Below are 23985 nucleotides of genomic sequence, written 5' to 3' on the forward strand. Positions count from 1 at the left end.
CTTGCCAGTAATCATCTCCTAATAGACGACACTCTCTGAAGTTCCCTGGGAAACGTGAATAAGGAATATGTCTTTCAAAACCCAGCACTTCACACAGTCATTAATGCTAGTTACTGCTTGTTATGCCTGTCATTATCAAAGTCAGTGTGATCTCTGGAGTTTTCCATATCCTATGAAAAATGTGTTCTGAAAACCAACATTTGCTAGATTCCTCTAAGATCCTTTGGTTATCTCCTGATTTCACTTCCTCATTTCTACCACCAGCCTTTTTTCAGATTTCTTCTCTCTTCCTCATTTAAAAAAGAGACACTACATCATGGATGAAACTTGAAGACATGCTAAGCAAAATAAACCAGTCATAAAAGGACAAATACGGTATAATTCCATTCATATGAGGTACCTAGAGTAATCAAATTCATAGAGCCAGGAAGTAGAATGATGGTTTCCAGGGACTTGGGGGAGGAGGAATGGGAATCTTGTGTTTAATGAGTACATAATTTCAATTGGGGAAGATGAAAATGTTCTGGAGGTGGATGGTGGTGATGGTTGTACACCAATGTACTTAATGTTACTGAACTGTTTGCTTAAAAAAGTTTACAATGGTAAATTTTATGTTATGGATATTCTACCATGATAAAATAATTACAAATTTAAAAAAGAAAAAGAGAAACAGAATAAACAGGGAAGAAGGAGGGAAGGAAAGACAGAAAATAAAGAAAACAAGGAAGAAAGCACATCATATTTCCTTGCCCTCTCCTTCTCAATCTCCATTTCTTTCTTATTAAAATAATAAATGAATACATCATATAAAATATGTGATGGTGAATGTGGACTCTGATTTGGTCTTGGATCCCGAAGGGCACAATCTTGTGAATATGTTGAAATTAAAGCTGCATGAATTTGTTAAGGGTAAGAAAATAGAGCTTGCAGTGATACTTACCTTATTTTCATGTTTTAAAAAAACCCTTCAAATCCTAAGTTGATGTCATTCCCTTTCTCTTCAATTAAGATAAAATCCAACCAACCTTATTACTCTCCCTCCTGCAAACAACTTTGATTTAGCCCTTTCTTGAGAGATGCAGTACATTTCTTAGCCCATCTCCAATGTGGGGAGTACAACCCTAGAAAACACTTTTTAAGTAGCTACACATATATTGCTGAACAACTTCCCAGTCCCTGTGTCTTAAGACTATATGTGTCAGCCAGGCTCAGTGGCTCAGCCTGTAATCCCGCGCCTTTGGGAGACTGAGGTGAGTGGACTGCCTGAGCCCACGGGTTCGAGACCTGCCTGGGCAGCGAGACCTCATCTCTACAATAAATCAAAAAATCAGCCGGGCGTGGTAGCACATGCCTGTAATTCCGGCTACTTGGAAGGCTGAGGCGGAAGGATCGTCGGAGCCCAGCAGGCGAGGCTGCAGTGGCCGGGAGCAGCCACTGCACTCCAGTCTGGGTGACTGAGTGAGACTCCAAGTCAAATAATAAATAAATAAATAAAAGACTATATGTGTCAACAAAAGACAACACACAAAGACATTTATAAAATAGATGACTTTGATGGCCAAAAGTGGAGTCCTGCAAGGAGGTGAATTTTGGAACAGATTTCAATAACTGATACCCTAAGTCTGCCAGTTTCTAAAATCACTTTTAGGGAATAACTAACAGTGTAAAATCCTAAATACAAAAATCAGACAAAATCATTCTAATAAAGTCGTTATTTATCTTATTGGTTTCAAATAATCTGGCACACCTTTTGGGTTATAGTTATTTTGCATCCAAAACCCTAAAGTGAAACCCTTTGGCTCTAGGCAACAGATAGCAAGGATATTTGATTACTTTGAGAACATATTGGTTTCAAATTAACAACCCTAAAGTGAAAAACTTGAGAACTGGCAACACATTCTAGAAACCACTGTGTCCTCTGCCACGAATAAAGAACTTATCCTTAATATTATTGGTGCTCTGCAGGACTGTAGAGAAGGTAAAGCCTGACTTCCTAGGTTCCTCCTTCAACCCCTTCCCCCATCCATAACTCTTCCAGGTACCCAGTCAAGCTAGTGGCTTCAGGCTCTTTTCCCCCAATACCCAGCCCCCACCCCCTTCCCCACAATCAAATTTTGCTTTCTGGAGTGTTCAGATTAAATTTAAAATGATTACTAAGAGTTAAGTTATCACATTAAAAGATAGATGAATTTATCAGGAATCAAAGCCTACACATTAGAAAGATGACGCTGTAATGACAATTTCAGACGTCAGGCAACTTGGCAGGGAAGTGGGGGTAAGCAAAGCTGATCTGATGGCTGGACAGGTCTCAGAATCACAGGTCACAGGAAATCAAGGTAATAATCACCTTCTCTGTTTATTCAAGTAGAAAGCAGGCCCTGGTTCAAGGGTCAGTCCTGTAACTCAGATGAAAGCCCACTACAGGACATTTTGCTAATCCTCTCCTTAAAATACCCTAGAAGTGATTCTTATTTCAAACCAAGTTGAAAACAGACTAAGCCGAAAACACTGATTTTATTTCAAACTATGTTGATTGCTTTTCCCTTTGAGAGTTTCATTTGTTTATCAGCAGAAATTCCTGGGCTAATTCCGAGAAATGCCATTCATTTCTCGCCAACAACAAGTCATGAACAATGGGCGGGGTAGAGGGGGAAGCTCCCCACGGAGGGTACTGCTTTCTGGATATGACAGCCAGGGGCTCTGAATGTGGAAGATGGCAGAAGAGAAAAGCTTTGGGTGGGAGCGTTGGGAAAGCAGAGAGGAAGGTCAGATGGTACACTGTGCACATGTTACTGCAGGGTTGGTCCTGGGGAAATGTTACACAGGCAAAATGTGTTTCCTGTGTTTCCTATGCACTCTATTATCAGAGAAACAATGTTGTCATACTGCTCACAGCCCTCTGCAGATCCCTTTACTGCAGGATCTTATGCAGGTCTGCTCTCTGTGGGCAGTTCTTTTGGCTTCCTTTCTCAAAATCTCCCCTGGGCCCTATTCCTGTAGTACAGTTCTCAGTCCAACTACATCAGAATTAACTGAGGCGCTTGCTTAAAATGCATGATACTCACCGAAGTCCAAATGAATCAGGCATTTTAGTGTAAGGCCTAGGAGTCTGCATTTTATCAGATTCCCCATGGTAATGCTTAAGCACATTAACATTTGAGTAGCACTAGCTTAGGATCTTGTGCTAAAATGGGCCACCATCTTAATGAACTTCTTTAAACTAGGATAATGTATGTACCGAGAGCTTATTGCTATATCAGAAATAACTTCTGGAAATTAAATGGCAAAATACAACACTTCATAAAACATATAATAAAGAACCCAAATCCTGCAAAGTGCCTGCAAAAAATGAATTCTATGGCTGAACGAGTAGCATCTCATATACCTAACTGATAGATTCATAATGTAAACTAATATATTAATGGCTCTATCGTATAATAGACAACAAGTAGATTTTAAAATGCTCAACATAACTAATCATCTGGAAAATGCAAATCAAAACCACAATGACGTATCATCTCACCCTGGTTAGAATGGCTATTATCAAAAAGACAGTAACAGGTTGGGCCTAGTGGCTCACGACTATAATCCCAACACTTTCGAAGGCTGAGGTAGGAGGACTGCTTGATCCCAGGAGTTCCAGACCAGCCTAGGCAACATAGTGAAATCTTATCTCTACCAAAAAAAAAAATCAAAAAATGACCTGGTGTGGTGGCACAACCTGTAGTCCCAGCTACTTGGGAGACGGAGGCGGAAGGATTGCCTGAGCCCAGTAGGTTGAGGCAGCAGTGAGCTGTGAGTGTGTCACAACACTCTAGCGTGTATGACAGAGTGAGACCCTGACTCAGAAAAAAAAAAAGATAATAGCACATGCTAGTGAGGATGCGGAGAAAAGGGAACTCATATACTGTTGGTGAGAACATACAGCCATTATAGAAAACAATATAGAGATTCCTCAAAAAGCTGCAAATAAAACCACCAAATGCCCCCACAATCCCACTACTGGGTATATATCCAAAACAAACAAGCAAAAAAGGAAATCAGTATATCAAAGAGATATTTGCTTCCTTGTGTTTACTATAGCACTATTCACAATAGCCAAGCTATGGAACCAACCTGAGTATCCATCGACCGATGACTGAATAAAGAAAATGTAGTGTATATACTTAACAGAATACATTTAGCCATTAAAAAAGAATGAGGCCAGTCTCGGTGGCTCAGCCTGTAATCCCAGCACTTTGGGAGGCTGAGGTGAGTGGATTGCCTGAGCCCGTGGGTTCGAGACCAGTCCGGACAACATGGCAAGACCTTGTCTCTACAATAAATAAATTTTTAAAATTAGCTGGGAGTGGTAGCGTACGCCTATAGTTCCAGCTACTTGGAAGGCTGAGACAGAAGGATCACTGGAGCCCAGTAGGTCGACGCTGGGTGGCCATGAGCATGCCACTACACTCCAGCCTGGTCGACACACACACACACACACAAAAGAATGAAATCTTTTGTGGCAACATAAATGAAACTAGAGGATATTATGTTAAGTGAAATAAGTTAGGCACAGAAAGAGAACTACCACATGTTCTCATTCATATATGAGAGCTAAAAAAGTTGATCTCATAGAAGCAGAGAGTAGAATAGTGGTTACTGGAGGTTGGGAAGGGTTGGGGGAGAGAAGGATAAGAAGAGCTTGGTTCAAGGTTACTGAAAGCTAAATAGGAACAAGTTGTAGTGTTCTATAGAACTGGAAGGTAATTATTGTTAAAACTAATTTATTATATATTTTTAAATAGCTAGAAGAGAAGATTTTGAAAGTTCCAACAAAAAGAAATGATAAATGTTTTAGATGATGGATGTGCTAATAATTGCTCTGATTTTTATCACTACACCTTGTATCTACTACCCCATAAATTTGTACAATTCTTATATGTTAATTAACATAAAACAAGCTTATTCCTCCTAAAGTAAAGTGTATGTGAGCATGTGGCTCTGAGAAGTTCTACGTTGAAAGCAACTTTTTAACTTTTTCTAGTTCAGAATCTCAAATTTATTTGTCCATATAAATGTTTTCCCTAGTAAACTGCATTACCATTCCATACATTTATTTTCATCAGGACTAACTTTGAGAAGCACTATCTTAACCCAGGAAAGGGATTATAAGATTATAATGGTGATGGTTTCTTGAATACAGAAAGCAAATGGAAGATTTATTTAAGACAAATGGGCCTTTCAGTATACCTCAATGAGGTGCCACCTTCTGCACTTTTGTGTGAGGCCAGCTTTGGTTAACGCTCACTGAAATAAATAGAAGTTAAGAGTTCTTTTTTACTGGATGGAAGGCTATACTTTTCCCAAAAGCCTTGCCCTTACATGACATAAGGACTTGTAACATGTTAACGGAAAATTACATTCTTTTTAAAAAGCAATTTAAATTCTTGGCAAGGTAACTTTCTTGAAGAAGTTTTAACCCTTCATACTCTACAAAGTGTCCAAGGACCAAGGGTATGAGAAAATAATGGAAATAAAGTATGGAAGATGGTTAAAGGGACCTAAGAGAGCAGTTAATAGGGACATGGAGGGTCTAGTGATCAATAGTGAACATCTCCTTTGGCAACCCCTCAACAACAACAATAACAATAATATTAATAAAAACCCTTCCATCCAGGTACCAACACTCCATCATCTTTAGGCTGATGGACAGTTCTGTACCCAGAAAGAGTGTTGTTTTTTTTTTTTTTTCTTTTTTAAATATGCCAAGCTGGCCGGGCTCCGTGGCTCAGCCTGTAATCCCAGCACTTTGGGAAGCCAAGGTGAGTGAATTGCCTGAGCCCACGGGTTCAAGACCCACCCGGGCAGCCTGGTGAGACCTCGTCTCTACAATAAATCAAAAATTAGCTGGGCATGGTAGCGCATACCTGTAGTTTTGGTTACTTGGAAGGCAGAGGCAGAAGGATCACCAGAGCCCAGCAGGTCGAGGCTGCGGTGGCCAGGAGCATGCCACTGCACTCCAGTCTGAGTGACAGAGTGAGACTCCAACTCAAATAAATAAATAAACAAATAAGCCAAGTTTTTGTAGGCAAATAAATGGACCCTGACTGATTATCTTGCATACTACAGCTATTATAGTCACCTCACTGAAAGAAAACAATATGCTGAAATCTGCTGTTACAATCCTTAAAAAATTGACCTTTTCCTTAAAAATCCAAGAGGCATGTGAACATAAAATTCAGAAAAGAACAAAAGAAGAGAGGAGAGAGCAATGGAGATCAGACATAGATGGTGGCAACAATAGGTAATCAGCAGCAGCCATGAGGATGGCCGGCAGATGATACTCAGAAAAATGAACCAAAAGAAGATGGAGTGACCTTAAAGTTTAGGGAAGATTCCTCAGTAAGTTAAACACAGAATTACCATAAGACCCAGAAATTTACTCCTAGGTGTACAACAAATTGAAGACATATGCCACACAAAAACTTGTACATGAATGTCCATAGCAGCATTATTCACAATAGCCAAAAGGTGGAAATAACTGATGAATAGATAAACAAAAGTGGTATATCCACACAATGAAATATTATTCAGCTAAGAAAAGGAATGAAGTACTGATATATGCTACAAAGTAGATAGACCCTGAAAACAATATGCTAAGTAAATGAAACCAGATGCAAAAGACTACAAATTACATGATTCCATTCATGTGAAATGAGTAGAAAATCTATAAAGACAGAAAGTAGATTCATGGTGGCCTGGGGCTAGGGGAGAGGGGAATGGAGAGTTACTGTGTAATGTGTCCAGGGTTTCCTTTTGGGGTGGTAGAAAATTTCAGAAACTAGATTAGTGGTGATGGTTGCACAATATTGTAAATGTGTTCTTAATGTCACTGAATTGTATTCATTAAGATGATAAATTTTATGTTATGTGTACTTTGCCATGATGAAAAATAAATACCTCCCCTCTTTGAATTTTGGTCCCAGAAAAAAACTGGAGGGAGCAAAACAGGCCTGCCTAGTGATGACCGTAACAGTGGAAGTCACAGACTTAGACACAGACATAGCCATAGACTTAGACTCCTATTTATATAAATACATGAAATGGGAGGAAAGGAGAACATGTGTGTAGATAAGTTAGCGATTAAAGACTAAAAAAGCTGACTCAGAGTGGTCGAATGACTTTTGACTCTTACTCTAAACTTGTCAAAGGCCAAATGCCATCTATCCACTTCATCTTACATGGTCAGTTTCTGTTTTAGTATAGATTTGTGTAGTGCAAAGTTTTTCATATGTGAATGTTAAATAAGGGAATGAAGTTGGTACAAAACAGAAAGTGCATTAGTTCACACATGATTGCCCCAGCAAATTAATATTTGCACTATGAAGTGACAGCAGCTGAAAGCCAAGTACACTAACTCAACTTAAATCAGCAAGCCATTCACCTTGCATTCTTCCTTTTGGCTCAGTTTGGCCACATGCTCTGTCTTATAAGTGCTTACTACTTGATTCTCCATGATAGTTGTGCACTTTATCTTGTCTCTATAACTTAGCCTCAATCCTTCCTTATTCCCTCTTCCTTCAAGCTAACGTCACCATTGTATAAGAAGTCTGTATTTACTGCAACATTATTTTATTAGAAATGTAAAATGCCTTTTTTACACCATCCTAGTATTTTATTAGTATAGTTGCTTTGTTAGTATTCTGATTACAAAGTTGCATAAGTTTTGAATGGTTTTTTCTTATCCTGTTTTTTCCTTAAGCCCTTCTACTTTTAAGTGTACAACTCTGCAAAATGTGAGGACTTTCAGAAATGCCCATATTATATTTTGACAAAAATGCCTGTGTTTGCTAGTTCGCTCAAAACCCAACTACTTTTGAGAGAGAAAATGACACAGACCTTCCAACCTTCTTCTTATGGAACACACACTACAGTGCATCACTGGAAATGACATTTCCTCAACCTACCTTGAATTTCTAAAACCTGGGGTGTCTCTCTTGGCAACACTACACTGTCACACTGTTCCTATTAAAACCATATCATAAAGCCAAAATTTTTAACACCTAGTCGAAAGGAAACACTGCGGATTAGGTCTCTGGTAACCAGATCAAATCAGTTATTTTGGCAATTTATAACAGCTCTTTAATAACCCAGGAATGCTGGACTACCTCCAAGAAAACCCAAATTTATTAATTCTGAATAGCAAAGTCTCAGTGGAATGGTCATTAAAAAAATCCTCTTAGATAATATCATGATTTAGGCTTTTGATCACTATAAAAGTTTTCCTTTGGTTATAAAATTATATATATATATATATAAAGCAAAGCAGTCATATTGTTTTTCTTTCCCTCTCCCCTTTACCACTTTATTGCCCTAAAAGAGAAGATAGAGAATTTCACTCCTACAAATCTCTAATTATCAGGGACTCCACAGAGTCCTACTTAGAAATCAGGATGAATTTAATGACCTTAAAGACTCCTATGCAGACTTCACTTTTCCATTAAGAATGTTCTAGCCTCTACATAGTACCAGCCTCTTTGGGCTCAGTAAAGCCCTGTGGCATGTGACCAAGACTTGACCTCTGCTATGGAGACTTAGGCAAATCTTGATGAAAAAAATTGTATTTGTTCTGTAAGAATCAGTATAGATTTCCCTCTGGTGATTCTGGAAGAGCAGTCTGCATACTCTGATTTCCATGGTTTAGCAGGAGCTGAAGGACATAATCTCAAAAATAGGTGGGACCCTTGGAAATTTAGGGGTAAGGAGTTTAGAAAGCAAGAGCCAGGGGAAACAAGAAACACATGGGATGAGATGGCTCCTCTGGATCCTCCAATGGAAACTGAACTATAAACATGGCAGGCAGGACCCTTCCACTAAGTCTGTCACAACCTTGGTGAAAGCTTTCCTAAGTCTATATTGTTACAATACAGTACATAAAACTAATACCTTGGGCATATGGTTTGCTTATTTGCTTTCTCCTTTTGATATAGAGATTGCTCATCATCTTTGCTTTAAATATTTTCTTTTCAAATGAGGACATTTTCATCAGAGTGCCTTCCATTGGGTTAAGACAAAAAAACAGAGCCCCTTCTTTTGACCAAACATTTCTGTGGCCCTGAAGGCATGAGTTTCCTCATGCCTAATAATCACTGGGGTGGAAGGAACACAGAGGAGTCATCACATCCACTGCCCTGTCTCAAAGCAGGACTGTGCCAACTATATCTCAGATGGGTGGGTACCTTTTCATTTCTACAAAGATTCAGTAAATAGACTAAAATTCTCCAGAGTCATTTATTCTAGGATTTAAAAACCACTATGTCCCAAAGTTCTTCCTTTTTCCAAACTCCTTCCTTCTCTGCTATTGTTTAAACCCATTTATTCTTGTTTTATCTTCATTAGAAAGAATGAATAGCTGGTGGCATTCTGGTTCATTATGGCAAAGAGAGCACATGAGAAATCTCCCTGTCCTTTTTCAAAGAAAGGAGATTAAATGTGAAACTAGAAAAATGAACAAATAAAACTCAAAAACTACATAATTATACTCAGAAACAAAAGAAAACTCTTTGTAGAATAAAACATAGACGGAAAGTACAGCCATAAATGGGGGCCAAAGACATACAGTCCCATTGGTGCTAGGACTGGATATAGACAGTCTAGGATCAGACAGCTAAGTAGAAATTACAGCCTGCAGTGTGAAGTTGGGGACTAGGGTTACACTCCTAACATGAAAACAGGGGCTGACATAATGCTCCCCATCCAAGGTTGTTCCCTAAAATGCACAGATTGCTTAAGGTAGGCAATTGTAGCTGAAGTCCCAGTACAAGATCATTATCAGGGACTATCACTGCCCAAGAAAACAAAGATAGAAATAGACCATTCAGGTATGAGGAAGCCCAAATTCAGTGATTAATATATGAGCTGGTTTAGAGTTAAGTGAACTACACAGCCTGAAACAACCATTCCACAAGGAAGGAAAGACTCATGCAAGAGAAAACTCCTATGGATGATGGATGAACTTTTAAACAAAAGTAGAAAACCAAGGAAAATTCAGAATCAAAAAAAGCTGTCAAGACACTCAACAAAAGTGAGAGTTCATATCTGAATATATATATGTGTATAAATATATATATATATACACACATATTTGAATGATCTAAAATGGACTTTAAATAAATTATTTAAATTCTTCAAATAAGTAAAAAAAGAAAATAGGTCCCCAAAACAACAGGAGATCATAAATTAGCAACATATAAATATTTTTTAAAAATAACTTGAAAGCCTGAAGGAAAATAAAGCTATTTAAAATAAAATAAGCAAACAAAACCCAACATATGGCCTAAATAGTATACATGAAAAGAATGTATAAATTGGAGGACATAGTTGAAGTAATATATCATTATGGGAGTATACCAAGATGGAAAAAGTAGAGGAGAATTAGGAGGCACAGAGGATAAATTAAATGAGATGCAATAACCTACTCTAAAGACAACATTGAGAATGAGAAAAAAGTTGGAAGGGGAATAGGTAATTTCACAAAAATTACTACAAATTGAAGAGAAATTTGAGTCCTTTGGTTGACAAAATTATGGGCTGTGCAGGCTAAAGAAAAATAATCACATCTACACATCTCATTGTGTGCATCAAAGAAAAGAACATGATCTTAAAAGCTAGAAGGAGGAAAAAACTAAAGAATCTATAAAAGAACTACAATAAAACAGCAGACTTCTTATTCACAAACAACAACAACAAAAGTCAACAAACCACTTAGTAACAGCTGCAAAGTGCAGGGGGACAATGACCATATCCCATAATTTTACACCCAAAGTATCTTTCAAGAATGAAGACAAAATAAAGACATTTTTGCATGTGAGGATTAGGAAACTTTAGTACTACTAATCATAGTAAGAACCATTAAAGGTTATAGTTAACAAGAAGAAAAATGAACTCATAATGAAGTGAGCTACTACAGCAAGAAGGAAAAGAAAAACAATAAAACAATAGTCTGTTTCTATATTCCACAGGATGAGCTTTTTTAAGTCTGAAAAATTGTTTATTTCTTTCAATTTTCTTGCTTCTAGAAGTTATGACCTTAGTTCCTTTAACACTTTATTTTTATCTTAAAATAACTTCGATGGGCAACATGGTTGGTTCCATGCAGATTCCAAACCATAAAAAATAAATAACTGCTAGCTTATACTTTTTTTCTCAATACTTGGTTGCCATTTAGCAGCTGGGGTAGATGACAGCCATACCCTACTCTATGCTCTTGTGTCCTATGCACTGTGTCTGGGTCATGTCTCAATCTTCTTCCCAGGGAGGAATGATCTCGTCATAGTAGTTTAGATCAGTTCTTATGACATTAGTCCACTTTTGGAGATTTCTAGAAAAAGAATCCTTTATGAGGTTAATTGACATGCTACCTGACATGTTAATTTTTTTTAAAAGTCTCCAGAGTAGCCACTTTATCAGAAACATTGCTCCCATTTAGCAAATAAGCACATAAAAAACAAGTAAGTCTTATTTATGAAATTATTTTTTTTAAATCCCACCAACTTTTAGGTTGCTCATATGCTGAGTAAACCTCTGACTTTTTTTTTTTTTGTTGAATCTCACTCTGTCACCCAGACTGGAGTGCAGTGGCCGCTCCCGGCCACCGAGCCTCGACCTGCTGGGCTCTGGCGATCCTTCTGCCTCAGCCTTCCAAGTAGCCGGAATTACAGGCATGCGCTACCACACCCGGCTGATTTTTTGATTTATTGTAGAGATGAGGTCTCGCTGCCCAGGCAGGCCTCAAACCCGCGGGCTCAGGCAATCCACTCACCTCAGCCTCCCAAAGGCGCGGGATTACAGGCTGAGCCACTGAGCCCGGCTATCCTCTGACATCTTGAAGCACACAGTGTCAGTACCAATACTCAGAATGAAAAAAAAAACTTGTGATATGGCATGATCTTTTGCAATGTGGAAGAGAATCACTTGTGTTTGTTAGAGTTTATTTACTGATACAGGAAATTATATGTTATAAAGGTGGTGAAAAAAAGGGTTTGGGCATTTTTTTTTTAAGATGTGGGATACAATTCAGGATTAGATATACAAGTGGTCATCGTAAAGGTAAAGTTTGGGCCTCCCTTTGGTCCCCACTTTTCCTGGTTTAAAATCAGGTACCCTTATTGATGTTGTATACTCACATCCCTAGCAGTTTCCCACTACTGTCAATCCCTTTCTTATAGTATTATGATAAATGTTCAGGGTTCACTTATGCATGAGAACATGTGGTACTTGGTTCTTTGTTTCTGCGATAGATCACTGAGTATTATAGACTCTAAATTCATCCAAGTTGCTGCAAAGTCATAGTTTTATCCTTCTTGATGGTTGTGTAATATTCCATTTTGCACATGTACCACATTTAAAAAATCCAGTCCACTTTTAATGAGCACCATGGCTGGTTCCATGTTTTTGCTACTGTGAATAATGCTGCTATAAACATGCATGTGCAGGTATCTTTTTAATAGAATGATTTGAGTTCCTTGGATATATTCTCAGAAGCAAAAACTTAACACTTGTAACATTTCAGTTAATTGAGTTTTCACTAAACTTCATTCCCAGTCCTATTCCTACCATTTTTGCCCAGACACATTTGGTTTCTCTCTTGTATGTTCTGAAGGCTCCTCACTACTTAAAAAGCACCATCTACACTCCAGTCAGGGTAGTGATTCTTCATCTCTTGGGGGCCATGTGTATGCCTTTAGGAATATCAATAAAGCTATGAATTGTCTCTAAAGGAATTGACACAATTTACACATATACATAGTTACACCAAATACTGCAAATAATTGTAAAGGGTTCTCTGACCTCCTAAGACCCACCCAGGAACCCCAGTTCATGAACTTCCAACCTAAGGGGATATAGTTGACTTAAAGGATGACAAGGCTTCTACTTCACAGATCCAAAAATTGTCAAGGAGCTTTTCCTAGGACTACCGCTGGGCCCACAGGCATTCTCTGAATCACTGCATGTACATGTCTTTGGTGTGGGAAGCAGGTCCCAGTCAGACATGAACAAAGTGTCATTGAGGGAGCCCCCGCCTCAGACAAATATCCTAGTCGCAAATTGTGAAAGTAGACGTCCTAATAGCCTTGTGAAAAAGTCTCTGCCTGGTTCCCCCTTTGAGTTGCCCTTAACAATGTGTATATAACTGTGCAGTCTGGAGGAGGTGACTATTCGGCAGGCAGGCAGCTTTATACTGTCATAAACCTCACTGGTTCAGCTCCTTTGATTTATGAACAGCCCCCTCATAATTTAGAAGCTATGCTCGGATGCAATTCCAGCACTAATTGCATAGGACACGTGCCGCCATGCTACAACTCCCCTGGTGCCTGCTGCCCATAGTGGGAAGAGGCTGTTTATGGCTGAAAATCTCTAGGCCACAATTCCTATCCCCCAATTGACACCCACATTCAAATGATTAAAAGTCCAATAAAAATCTGTTACTGGGTACCCAATAACTTATTAGAGCCTAGAATGTACCCTGTGTGGGTTATAAAAAGTATTTAGTGGCCAGTTTGGACTGCCTAATAGTGTCCTATTGTTATCTCTGGAAGTTTCCCTTCTGAAGAATTAGGGAGATGGGTTGAGCTGGGTGAAGAGGGAGGGAGGAAGGAGAACCTCGGCTGGGAAAGAAAGAGGCAAATTGGTTTACCTGGGCAGCGAGGGCAGCACAGATGAGGAATATGCACAGGAGAGAGGCAATGAACATTTGGACATCTGACTCGGCTGCAAAGCACATTCCCGTTCTGAAAAAGAAAAGGCAGCAAGAAAGAAAGAAAAAAAACACGAATGTCTTTCAAAGGTCACTGGGATCATGCCAGTTTGAGAAACAGTCATACAGGGACTCACCCAGACAGTGAATAACGCATTCCCAAGAAGCTGAATGCAATCAACATTTTCTTTCCTTTTCTCATCACTAGCACCTCTGCTGGGTTGGTTGATAGCTTATTGGCATGTTTTTCTAAGGCTGGGATCACTACTGCTCCAATTTTCAAAGCTCCCATTAATTATGGGAGGCTGCTTCTGGCCTGGCTCTGTGGCATTTCTACCATTCTCCAGCTCTAACTACATGTCTTTCCCAAGAACCTACTCTGATTTCATAACCACCTGCCCAATGCCATGGAAGAGAAGAGATAATGAGCAATAGGTCCCCTGAGCTGCCACCCAGTCCTGGGCAAGAAGGCATTCCTAGCACACGAATCCTGGATTCCATGTAACTCTGCTTTGGCTCAGTAGGCTGAGAGACTCTTCTCATTTCCTTTTACAGCCAAAATTCTTCTGAAAACAAGCTAGAGTTTGGAATCAAGCAGACTAGGTAGTATGCCTGGGTGGGGCACCTGGGTTCCTGCCCGATTTACAATTCCAAAATTCCTAGCTCTGACAGTTCTCAACCATTGCTAGAACAAAAGAAGACTGGAAATAAATTTTTCATTTACACTTTCCATCCATAATTCATTTGAAGCAAGGGCTACTCGTATCTGTCAGGCTGTTTCGGGGAAGAAGGTAGTGAAGAGGATAGAAAAAGAGAAGATGTCTAGTGCTTGAGCTGTTGGCATTGGGGTCATATAAACATTTTCACTGCCCTGAAGACATCAAAGCCTCAGTCCCCAATCATTAGCTGTCCGTCTCCAATGTGTTGGGTCAAGAATCCGACAAAATCAGGCCATACCAGGCAGTTAATCAGTCCCCAAATGCTCTACTTAATACATGCTCTAGCCATTTAAAGAGGCAGGTTTCTTTTATCCAAATTGGAATGACCTTACCACAGCCTTTTCCTTTTCTTGTGTACTTCCTAGAATAAATTTTTGGAATGCTGCATTTGGAAACACCACAGAGGTTCCTTATGTATTATACTCCTTCCTCAGAGGCAGGTGGTATCATCTTGAAGTGAAATCAGTGAAGCACATCAGAAACCACACCTCCTAGCTGAGGTATGCTGTATGCTAAATTCTGTTCCAGAGTTAATAGATTAATAATAATAATAACCACAATGATAAGGATGATAATGATGACAATGACAGCAGTTAACATTTCTTGACCATTTACCATGACCAAGCACTGTTTTAAGTGATTTAAATGGATTTGTGAATTTAATCCTTACCACAATTCTATGGAACAGAAAATATCATTATCCCATTCTACAGAAGAGGAAGTTGAAGGAATCACAGAGAGGTTAGGTAACTTGTCCAATGTAGCGTGGCTCATAGGTGGCAGACCAGGGTTGAAAACTTGATCTGTCATTATTCCAGAACCCCATAGCCTCTTAATATTGCTCGCTGTTGACTGATAATTAGGTTTCTACATATTCAGAATTCTCTTCAGATGGTAAAAGGATCCAGCTTGCAAGTGACTGCTCCTACTCTAGCTGGGCATAAGGGAGGCGTTGCAATTCTTACACATGGTCTTAAAAATTCTTTGTTTATGTTCAGAATTCTCAAGGCCTAGTACAAGACCCCTTCCCAATTGGTCTAGCGCAGAAGTTATTTTTCTCCCAGGCAACTTGGCTGTGTCTGGAGACATTTTTGGTTTCCACAACTGGGATTGGTACTACTATCAACTAGTGAATAGAGGCCAGGGATGCTGCTAAACATCCTACAATGCACAGGATAACACCCTACCACAAGGAATTATCTGCCCCCAAAAGTCAGTAGTGCAGAGGTTGAGAAACTCTGGCCTAATACATAGAGGCTTCTTCAGAAAGATGGACCACAGCTGTGGTCCTGTGTCAAGGCCATGGAAAGAAGACAGAACTACCTGCTTTATCTATTGCAAACATGGCATTTAAGCTGTCCAAATGCCTCTCTGAGTGATTGGACAGGAGCCAAGGCCAAGCCAAGACAACTCTAATCCTTACCAGGTACAGGCCAAGGTTTCACAAACTCAGTCTTAATTACAGTTATTGGCTGAGACAACATAAAATCCACTCTCCCAGTGAAACAGTTTATAATCTGTCCTCATCTCCTCTATAAAGGTCAGCCTTAAAATAGTTTTTAAAACCTATTTTGGGCCGGGTTCGGTGGCTCAGCCTGTAATTCCAGCACTTTGGGAGGCTGAGGCAAGTGGATTGCCTGAGCCCACGGGTTTGAGACCAGCTCGGGCAACTTGGCGAGACCTCATCTCTAAGATAAATTTTTAAAAATTAGCCAGGAATGGTAGCATGCCTGTAGTTCCAGTTACTTGGAAGGCTGAGGCAGAAGGATCACCAGAGCCCAGCATGTTGATGCCGGGGTGGCTATGAGTATGCCACTGCACTCCAGCCTAGGCGACAGAGTAAGACTCTAACTCAAAAAAAAAAAAAAATCTATTTTGTCTTATAGTCCAAACGTTATGTTGAGCTTTTTCCTCATTCCAACTATCAAGCTCTTCTACCTTCTCCTGCCATGTCCTATATCATTAGGCTAAGAGAACATAAGTATCTGTCCATAGCAAATACTCAGAAAGCTCATGAAAATCAAGCCCCAAAAACAAGAGGATTAAAGACAAGAGATGTTTATTTTTCCTTCCAATCAGCTTCTTAACTTTTTTTAGGCTCTTATCAACCATGCTCCCTGGCCGCTCTGCAAACTGAGGAGCAAACTGGGAAATTATATGTCATGAGGGATTGTACCTCTGAGCAGATGCAGTTCACACAGTAAACCAACCCGTAAGGTTCCAGGTAAGGATGCCATCTTTCACCCACTCTGTACTTCTTGTCTTGAAACACACAATATGTCTCTGAATCTGTGAGGAAGGAGATGAAGAATATGTCTGTTAGGAAACATGGATCAAGTCACAAAATTCAAAGGCAATCACAGGTTTCATCCGTTTTAGTGTATATCAGGAGAAGAGACAGTGAGTATTTATAGAACCCCTACTATGAGCTCATGTTTTACACACTTGACTCACTGGATCCTCACAGTGGCCCAGAAGGTAGACACTGCTATTAGTTTCATTTTAGGGATGAGGAAAATCAAGGGTCATATAACCAGTAAGAAGTTGAGAGAGGACTCTAACCCACATTCGTCTGACAATGAAGCCCAAAATCTACTGCTCTGTTACAATAGTAAGATGCTATGTGTCCTTTTATTGAAAAGGTTTTATCTTTCTTTGAAAATGCAAGCTAATTCTGAAATGCAGATGTGTCAGAACATTTTCAGAGCTGTTTGGTGGTAGAGTAGGAGTGATGGACTATGCACATTGTGTTAAGTCTCTATAAAGGGCTTGACCTACAAATGTTAATATCATTCAATCATTAAACATATTTGAGCACTGGCTGCTGGTCAGGCACAATGCTAAGTGCTGGAGATAAAATGAAGAGAAAAAATGTTTATGCAAAGTTCCTGCTCCCATTCAATTTACAGACTTCTTTGGCACAGACAATTCCCAATTAACTCAAACCACTCACACCCCTCTGCTGAAATAGAAATTTTGGTAACCACAGCTTATCTTATACCATAGTTTACCTAACAACATACCATGTTACCTGTCTTATTTCACATGTCTTGTTCCTCCATCAGGGTCCTTAAAAGTAGGAAACATTTATTCCTTACTCTCTATTCATCACATGGACCTAGTACACTGTGGCCAGTAAGCGAGTGTAAGCAACAAGCATGTTTAAGCATTGAAAATGTAAATGGAATTTCCAGATTAAGTGGTTTATCTTCTAATCTCATCCTCTTCTATCTCCTGCTTCCCTTCATAAATGGTCAAAATAAACCAATATCACTCTTGTAACAAACACATTAATCTTCCTCACTCTAGTACACATTTCCCTGATGATCAAAACTGAAAGAATAAAGAAAAGACAGATAAACAAGAAACTGAGAGAAGATATTTCCAACAAATAATAAACAAAGTATTAGTACTGGAATATTTTAAATCACTCAAATAAATAAGCAAAGGACCAATCAATCCAATAAAACAATAATCTAAGGACAAGAACAGGCAATTCAGAGAAAAGAAGAAATGGGAACAGAGAATAAACATGAAAAGATGTTTAATCTCACTAGTAATCAGAGATTCAAACTAAAACTGCACTGAAACAAATGTCTCATTTCGCTCCCGGCCACTGCAGCCTCGACCTACTGGGCTCCGGAAATCCTTCCGCCTCAGCCTTCCAAGTAGCTGGAACTACAGGCGGGTACTAACACGCCTAGCTAGAAAATAACCACTTTTAACAAACTGGTAACATACATGGGTTGAAGAAGAAATCAAAAGGTAAAATAGAAAGTATTTTGTACCAAGTGAAAATAAAAACACAGCACATCATTGTGAGACTCAGTTAAGGAAGTACTTAAAAAGAAATTCATATTAGAAGAAAAGTCTCAAATCAACACAAGAATCTAGAAAAAGTAGAGCAAAATAAACAAAAAAAATAAAAGGAGAGAATAATAAAGAGCAGAAATCAATGAAATTGAAGACAGAAAACCAATTTAAAAAAATCAATGAGATCAAAACTGGTTCTTAGGAAGATCAATGACATTGATAAACTTCTAGCAAAACTAACAAAGATAATAAGAAAGAAGATGCAAAGTACCAATATTAGGTACAAAAGAGAGGACTTCATTTCAGTGCCTACTGACATTAAAAGGGTAAAAAGGGAATACTATGAATAACTTTATGCCAGTGAGTTTAACAACTTAGATGAGATGGATTAATTCTTTGAAAGACATAAATTACCAAAGCTCAATCAAGACGAGATAGACGAATAACCTGAATAGTCCTGTATCTTTGTAAAAATTTGAATTTGTAGCTGAAAACCTTCTCACAAACAAAATTCCAGAACCAGATGACTTTACTGGTAAATTCTATTAAATATTCTATCAAATCCTTCCAGAAAACTAAGAGGAGGGAATGCTTTCCAAGTGAATCTTTGATGCAAACATTTCACTGATACCAGAACCAAAATAAGATATTAATATAAACTACAGACCAATATCCCTCAAGATAAAGATTCTTGACAAAATGTTCGCAAATTAAATCCAACAATATATAGAAAGGATACTTCATAAGCAAGTGGGGCTTATCCTAGAAACTCAAGGCTAGTTCAATATTCATAATTCAATCAATATAATTTACCATATCAACGAACTAAAGAAGGAAAACCATATATCACCGCAATAGATGCAGAAACATCATTTGATAAAATTCTACACCCATTCATGACAGAAACTCTCAGCAAAATAGAAGGAGGACATCCTCAAGCTGATAAAGGAAATCAATAAGAAATCTACAGCTTACATCACACTTAATGGCAAAAGACCAAATGCTTTCCCCTTAAGATCAGAAATTAGGCCAGGCTCGGAGGCTCAGCCTGTAATCCCAGGACTTTGGGAGGCCAGGGCAAATGGATTGCCTAAGCCCGCAGGTTCGAGATCAGCCTGGGCAACTTGGCGAGACCTCGTCTCTACAATAAATCAAAAAATTACCCGGGCATGGTAGCACATGCCTGTAGTTCCGCCTACTTGGAAGGCTGAGGCGGAAGGATAGCGGGAGTCCAGCAGGTCAACATTGGTGTGGCCGTGAGCGTACCACTACACTCCAGCCTGGGCAACAGACTGAGACTTCAACTCAAAAAAAAAAAAAAAAAGAGAGAGAGAGAGAGAGAGAGAGAGAGAGAGAGAGAGAGATCAGAAATTATGTAAGAATGTCTGTTCCACCATTCCTAAAGATCTTAGCTAGTGAAATTGGGTAATAAAAAAATAATAATAAAGGACTAAATGCTAAAAGAAAAAAAAAAAAAGCAAAAACTTTCTACTTACAGATAACATGATTTTCTACGCAGAAAAATCTCCAAGAATCTATTTAAGTTACTATCAATAGTAAGAATTTAGCAAGACTTGAAGATACAAGTTCAATATGCAAAAACATCATATTTATATATTCTATAATGAACAATTAGTAATTGAAACCTGAAAATGTACTATCCCCAAAATATGAAAATACTGAGGTATAAATCTAGCAAAATATGTGTAAGATCTGTACTCAGAAAACTAAAAAAAAAAAAAAAAACACTGGTATAAGAAATCAATAAAGGCCTAAAAAAATAAAGAGATATACCACCTTATTTGTGAATTGGAAGACACAATATTGTTAAGATTTCAATTATCTTCAAAGTGGTTTATAGATTTTATGCAATCTAAATCCAATTACCAGCAGGATATATAAAAATTGGCTATCTAATACAAAATTTAGGCTCAAGTCTGTAAATCCAGCACTTTGGGAGGCTGAGGCAAGAGGATTGCCTGATCTCACAGGTTCAAGACCAGACTGGACAACTTGGCGAGACCTCATCTCTACAATAAATAAACAAGTTAACCGGGCATAGCAGCATGCGCCTATGGTTCCGGCTACTTGGAAAGTTGAGGTGGCAGGATTGCCTGAGCCCAGTGGATTGATGCTGGGGTGGCCATGAACATGCCACTGCACTCTAGCCTGGGTGACAGACTGAGACTCCAACTCAAAAAAAAAAAAATATATGGAAAGAAAAAGGCAGTAGAATAGTCAAAACAATTCTGAAGATGAAAGACATTGGATATTTAATATAAAGCTGGCATTTTTAAGATTAGACAAATATATCAATAGAATAGAACAGAGTAAAAAATAGACCCACTCATAGGTAGTCAATTGATTTTCAACAAAGGTGCAAAGGCAGTTCAATAAAGAAAGGATACTATTTTCAACAAATGCTACAGAAATATTTGGATAGTTATATGCAAAGCAAAATAAAAATGAACCTTAATCCACATTTCATACTATATAAAAATGAATGCAACATGGATCATAGACGTTAAAGTAAAATCGAATACTTTAAAACTTCTAAAAGAATACACAGGAGAGTATTTTTGTGATCTAAGGTTAGGCAAAGAGAAGAAAAATTGTAAGAAACTGTAAAGAAATATTGTAAAATAGGACTTTATCAAAATTAAGGACTTCTGCTTTTGAAAAATAGAGATCAGAAAATGAAAAGAAAAGCCACAGACTGAGAGAAAATATTGCAAATTACATTTCTGTTAAAGGAAATTAAAACTTAAAAAGATACCTGTGCACGCATGCTTATTGCAGCACTATTGACAATAGCAAAAACATGGAATCCACAGTGCTGCCCATCAAAAGTGGACTGGATTTAAAAAATGAGGTACATATACACAATGGAATATTACTCAGCTATAAAGAAGGACAAAATTATGGACTTCGCAGCACCGTGGATTGTATCATACTCAGTAATCTATCACAGAAATGAAGAACTGAGTACCACATGTTCTCATTCATAAGTGGACCCTGAACATTTATCATAATACTGCATGAAAGGGATTGGCAGAAGCAGGTAACTGCCGAGGGGGGGGAGGCATATAACATTAATAAGGGTACCTGATCCAAAAGCAAGCAATGTGAGAACCAATGAGAGGCCCAAACTTCACTTGCATGATGACCACTTACGTACCTAACTCTGAATTGTACCCCACATCTTTAAAATAAAAAAGAACACCATCCAATTTTTAAAAATGAGAATAGAGTTTGAATAAACACTTCACCAAAGAAGATACAGAAATGTCAAGAATAGTATGAGTCATTAGGTAAATACAAATTGAACCATAATGAGATATCAGTTACCTACTTATTAGAATGGCTAAACTCAAAAAACCTGACAATACCAAATGCTAGTAAAGATGTGAAACAACTGGAAATCTCCTCACACTTTGCTCATAGAAATATAAAATAATATAGCCACTGTGAAAATCAAGTAGGCAGATTCTTACAAAATTAAACATACTATACAATCCAGCAATTCCACTCCTAGGTATTTACCCAAGTGAAGTAAAAATGTGTATTCAAACAAAAACTTGTGTGTAAGTGTTTAAAATAGCTTTACTCAGAGTTAGCAAAAACTAGAAGCAACTTAAACGTCCTTTAACGGATAAATTTATAAACATCCAAGCAATGAAATATTAGTGAGCAATAAAAAAGAACAAATGGCTGACACATAAACATTAATGAATCTCATAAGTATTATGCTAAATGAAAAAAGCCAGTCTCAGAGTCTACATACCTCATGATTTCAATTATTTACATTTTGGAAAATGCAATTTGTAGAACCATAAAACAGATTAGTAGATGCTGAGGAGTTGGGTAGGAAAAGGATTTGACAACAAAGGGGCACAGAGTACGTTTTTTTGGGTGATGGAGCCATTTTAAATCTTGATTATGGTGGTAACAACACAAAAGAATGCCTTCATTAAAACTATACTGAAAAAAGGGCATATTTTGGTACATGTAAATTATACCCTAATAAAACAAAAATAAAAGGAATATATAGAGGAGAGAAAAATCACACACAATCCTACCACCAAAAAATAATTACTTTTTACATTTTGGTAATGTCTCCCCAGTCGTTTTTATTTCATAGATTTTATTTTTTAGATTAGTTTTACATTTACAAAACACACACACAAACACAATTGAGCAGAAAATACAGACTTCCCATATATCCCCTTTTAAACCCCCCCACCTATTATTAACGTCTTGTATTAATGTGATACATTTGCTATAAATGATAAACCACTACTGATACTATTGATATGTTAATATTAATTAAGTACATGGTTTACATCAGGGTTTACTTTTTGTGATGTATAGTTCTATGTGTTTTGACAAATGTATGACATATATCCACCATTATGGTATCATACAGAGCGGTTTCACTACCTTATATATCTCCTGTGCTCTGCCTGTTCATCTCTTTCCTCTGTCTTCCCCAACTCCTAACAACTACTGATCTTTTTACTGCCTCCATAGTTTTGTATTTACCAATATGTCATATTCTTGGCATCATAGAGCATGCAGCCTTTAAAAACTAGCTTTCTTCACTTAGTAATATGCATTTAAAATTCTGCCATGTTTGGGTTTTGACTGGTATTGTATCGAATTTATAGATCAATTTTGGAAGAACTGACATCATGATAATACTGAATATTCCTATCCATGAACATGGGATACCTTTACATTTATTTGATTTTTCATCAGAGTTTTATAATAGTTTTCCTCATCTACTTTAAAAAAATTTTTTTGGAAACAGAGGTCTTTACACAGTGAGATCACTATGTTGTCCAGGCTGGCTTCAAACTCCTGGACTTAAGTGATTCACCTGCCTCAGCCTCCCAAAGCACTGGGCTTACAGGAATGAACAACTACAACCAGACCAGACAAAGATCCTGTATACATTTTGCTAGATTTATACCTAAATATTTCACTTATGTGGTGCTAATGTGAATAGTATTATGTTTTTATTTTAAATTTCAATTGTTCATTGCTGGTAGATAAGAAAGAAATTAACTTTTGTATGTTAACCTTGAATCCTTCAACTTTGCCATAATTGCTTATTCACTGCAGAAGTTTTTTTGATTTTGTTTTCTGTCATTGTTGATTCTTTGGGCTTTTCTACATGGATAATCATGTCATATGCATAGAAAAGTAGTTTTATTTCTTACTCCAAATCTGTTATTAATCTGTTACTTATTTCCATTTCCCATTTTACTGCATTAACTAGAATTTCCAGTTCAATTTTGAATAGGAGTGGTGAGAGTAGATATTGTTACCTTATTCCTGATCTTAGTAGGAAAGCATCTAGTTTCTCACCATTGAGTATAACGTTAGCTGTAGGTTTTTTATAGATGTCCTTTATCAAGTCAGGGAAGTTACCCCATTTATTCCTAGTTTGCTGGATAGTGTTATATTTTATCAAATGGTTTTTTCTGCATTCATTGATATGAGCATGTGATTTTTTTTCTTTAGCCTGTTGATGTGAAGAATTACCTTAATTAATTGTTGAAATAATGAAAGAGCCTTGCATACCTAGATACCTGGAATAAATCCCACTTGGCTGTGGTGTATAATTCCTTTTATACATTGTAGGGTTCAATTTGCTAGTGTTTTTGAAGATTTCTACATCTATGTTCATAAGAGATATAGGTGAGTAGTTTT

At 37.9% G+C, this 23985-nt stretch overlaps 1 protein-coding gene across 4 annotated transcripts in view; it reads right to left on the bottom strand.

Moving 5' to 3' along the window:
- CHRDL1 (chordin like 1) overlaps positions 1 to 23985 on the bottom strand; it is a 114915-nt gene that overhangs the window by 69589 nt on the left and 21341 nt on the right. For all 4 annotated transcript variants that reach the window (XM_008066804.2, XM_008066808.2, XM_008066806.2 and 1 more), the window contains exons 2-3: positions 16634 to 16746; positions 13679 to 13772 (exon numbers count right to left, since the gene is read on the bottom strand). In XM_008066804.2, the coding sequence (XP_008064995.1) occupies positions 13679 to 13772; positions 16634 to 16746 (207 nt within the window). The remainder of the gene's footprint in view (positions 1 to 13678; positions 13773 to 16633; positions 16747 to 23985) is intronic.

The sequence above is a fragment of the Carlito syrichta genome, unplaced genomic scaffold (assembly GCF_000164805.1).
Source record: "Carlito syrichta isolate Samal-C Ts95f unplaced genomic scaffold, Tarsius_syrichta-2.0.1 Scaffold309114, whole genome shotgun sequence".
Lineage (NCBI taxonomy): Eukaryota > Metazoa > Chordata > Mammalia > Primates > Tarsiidae > Carlito > Carlito syrichta.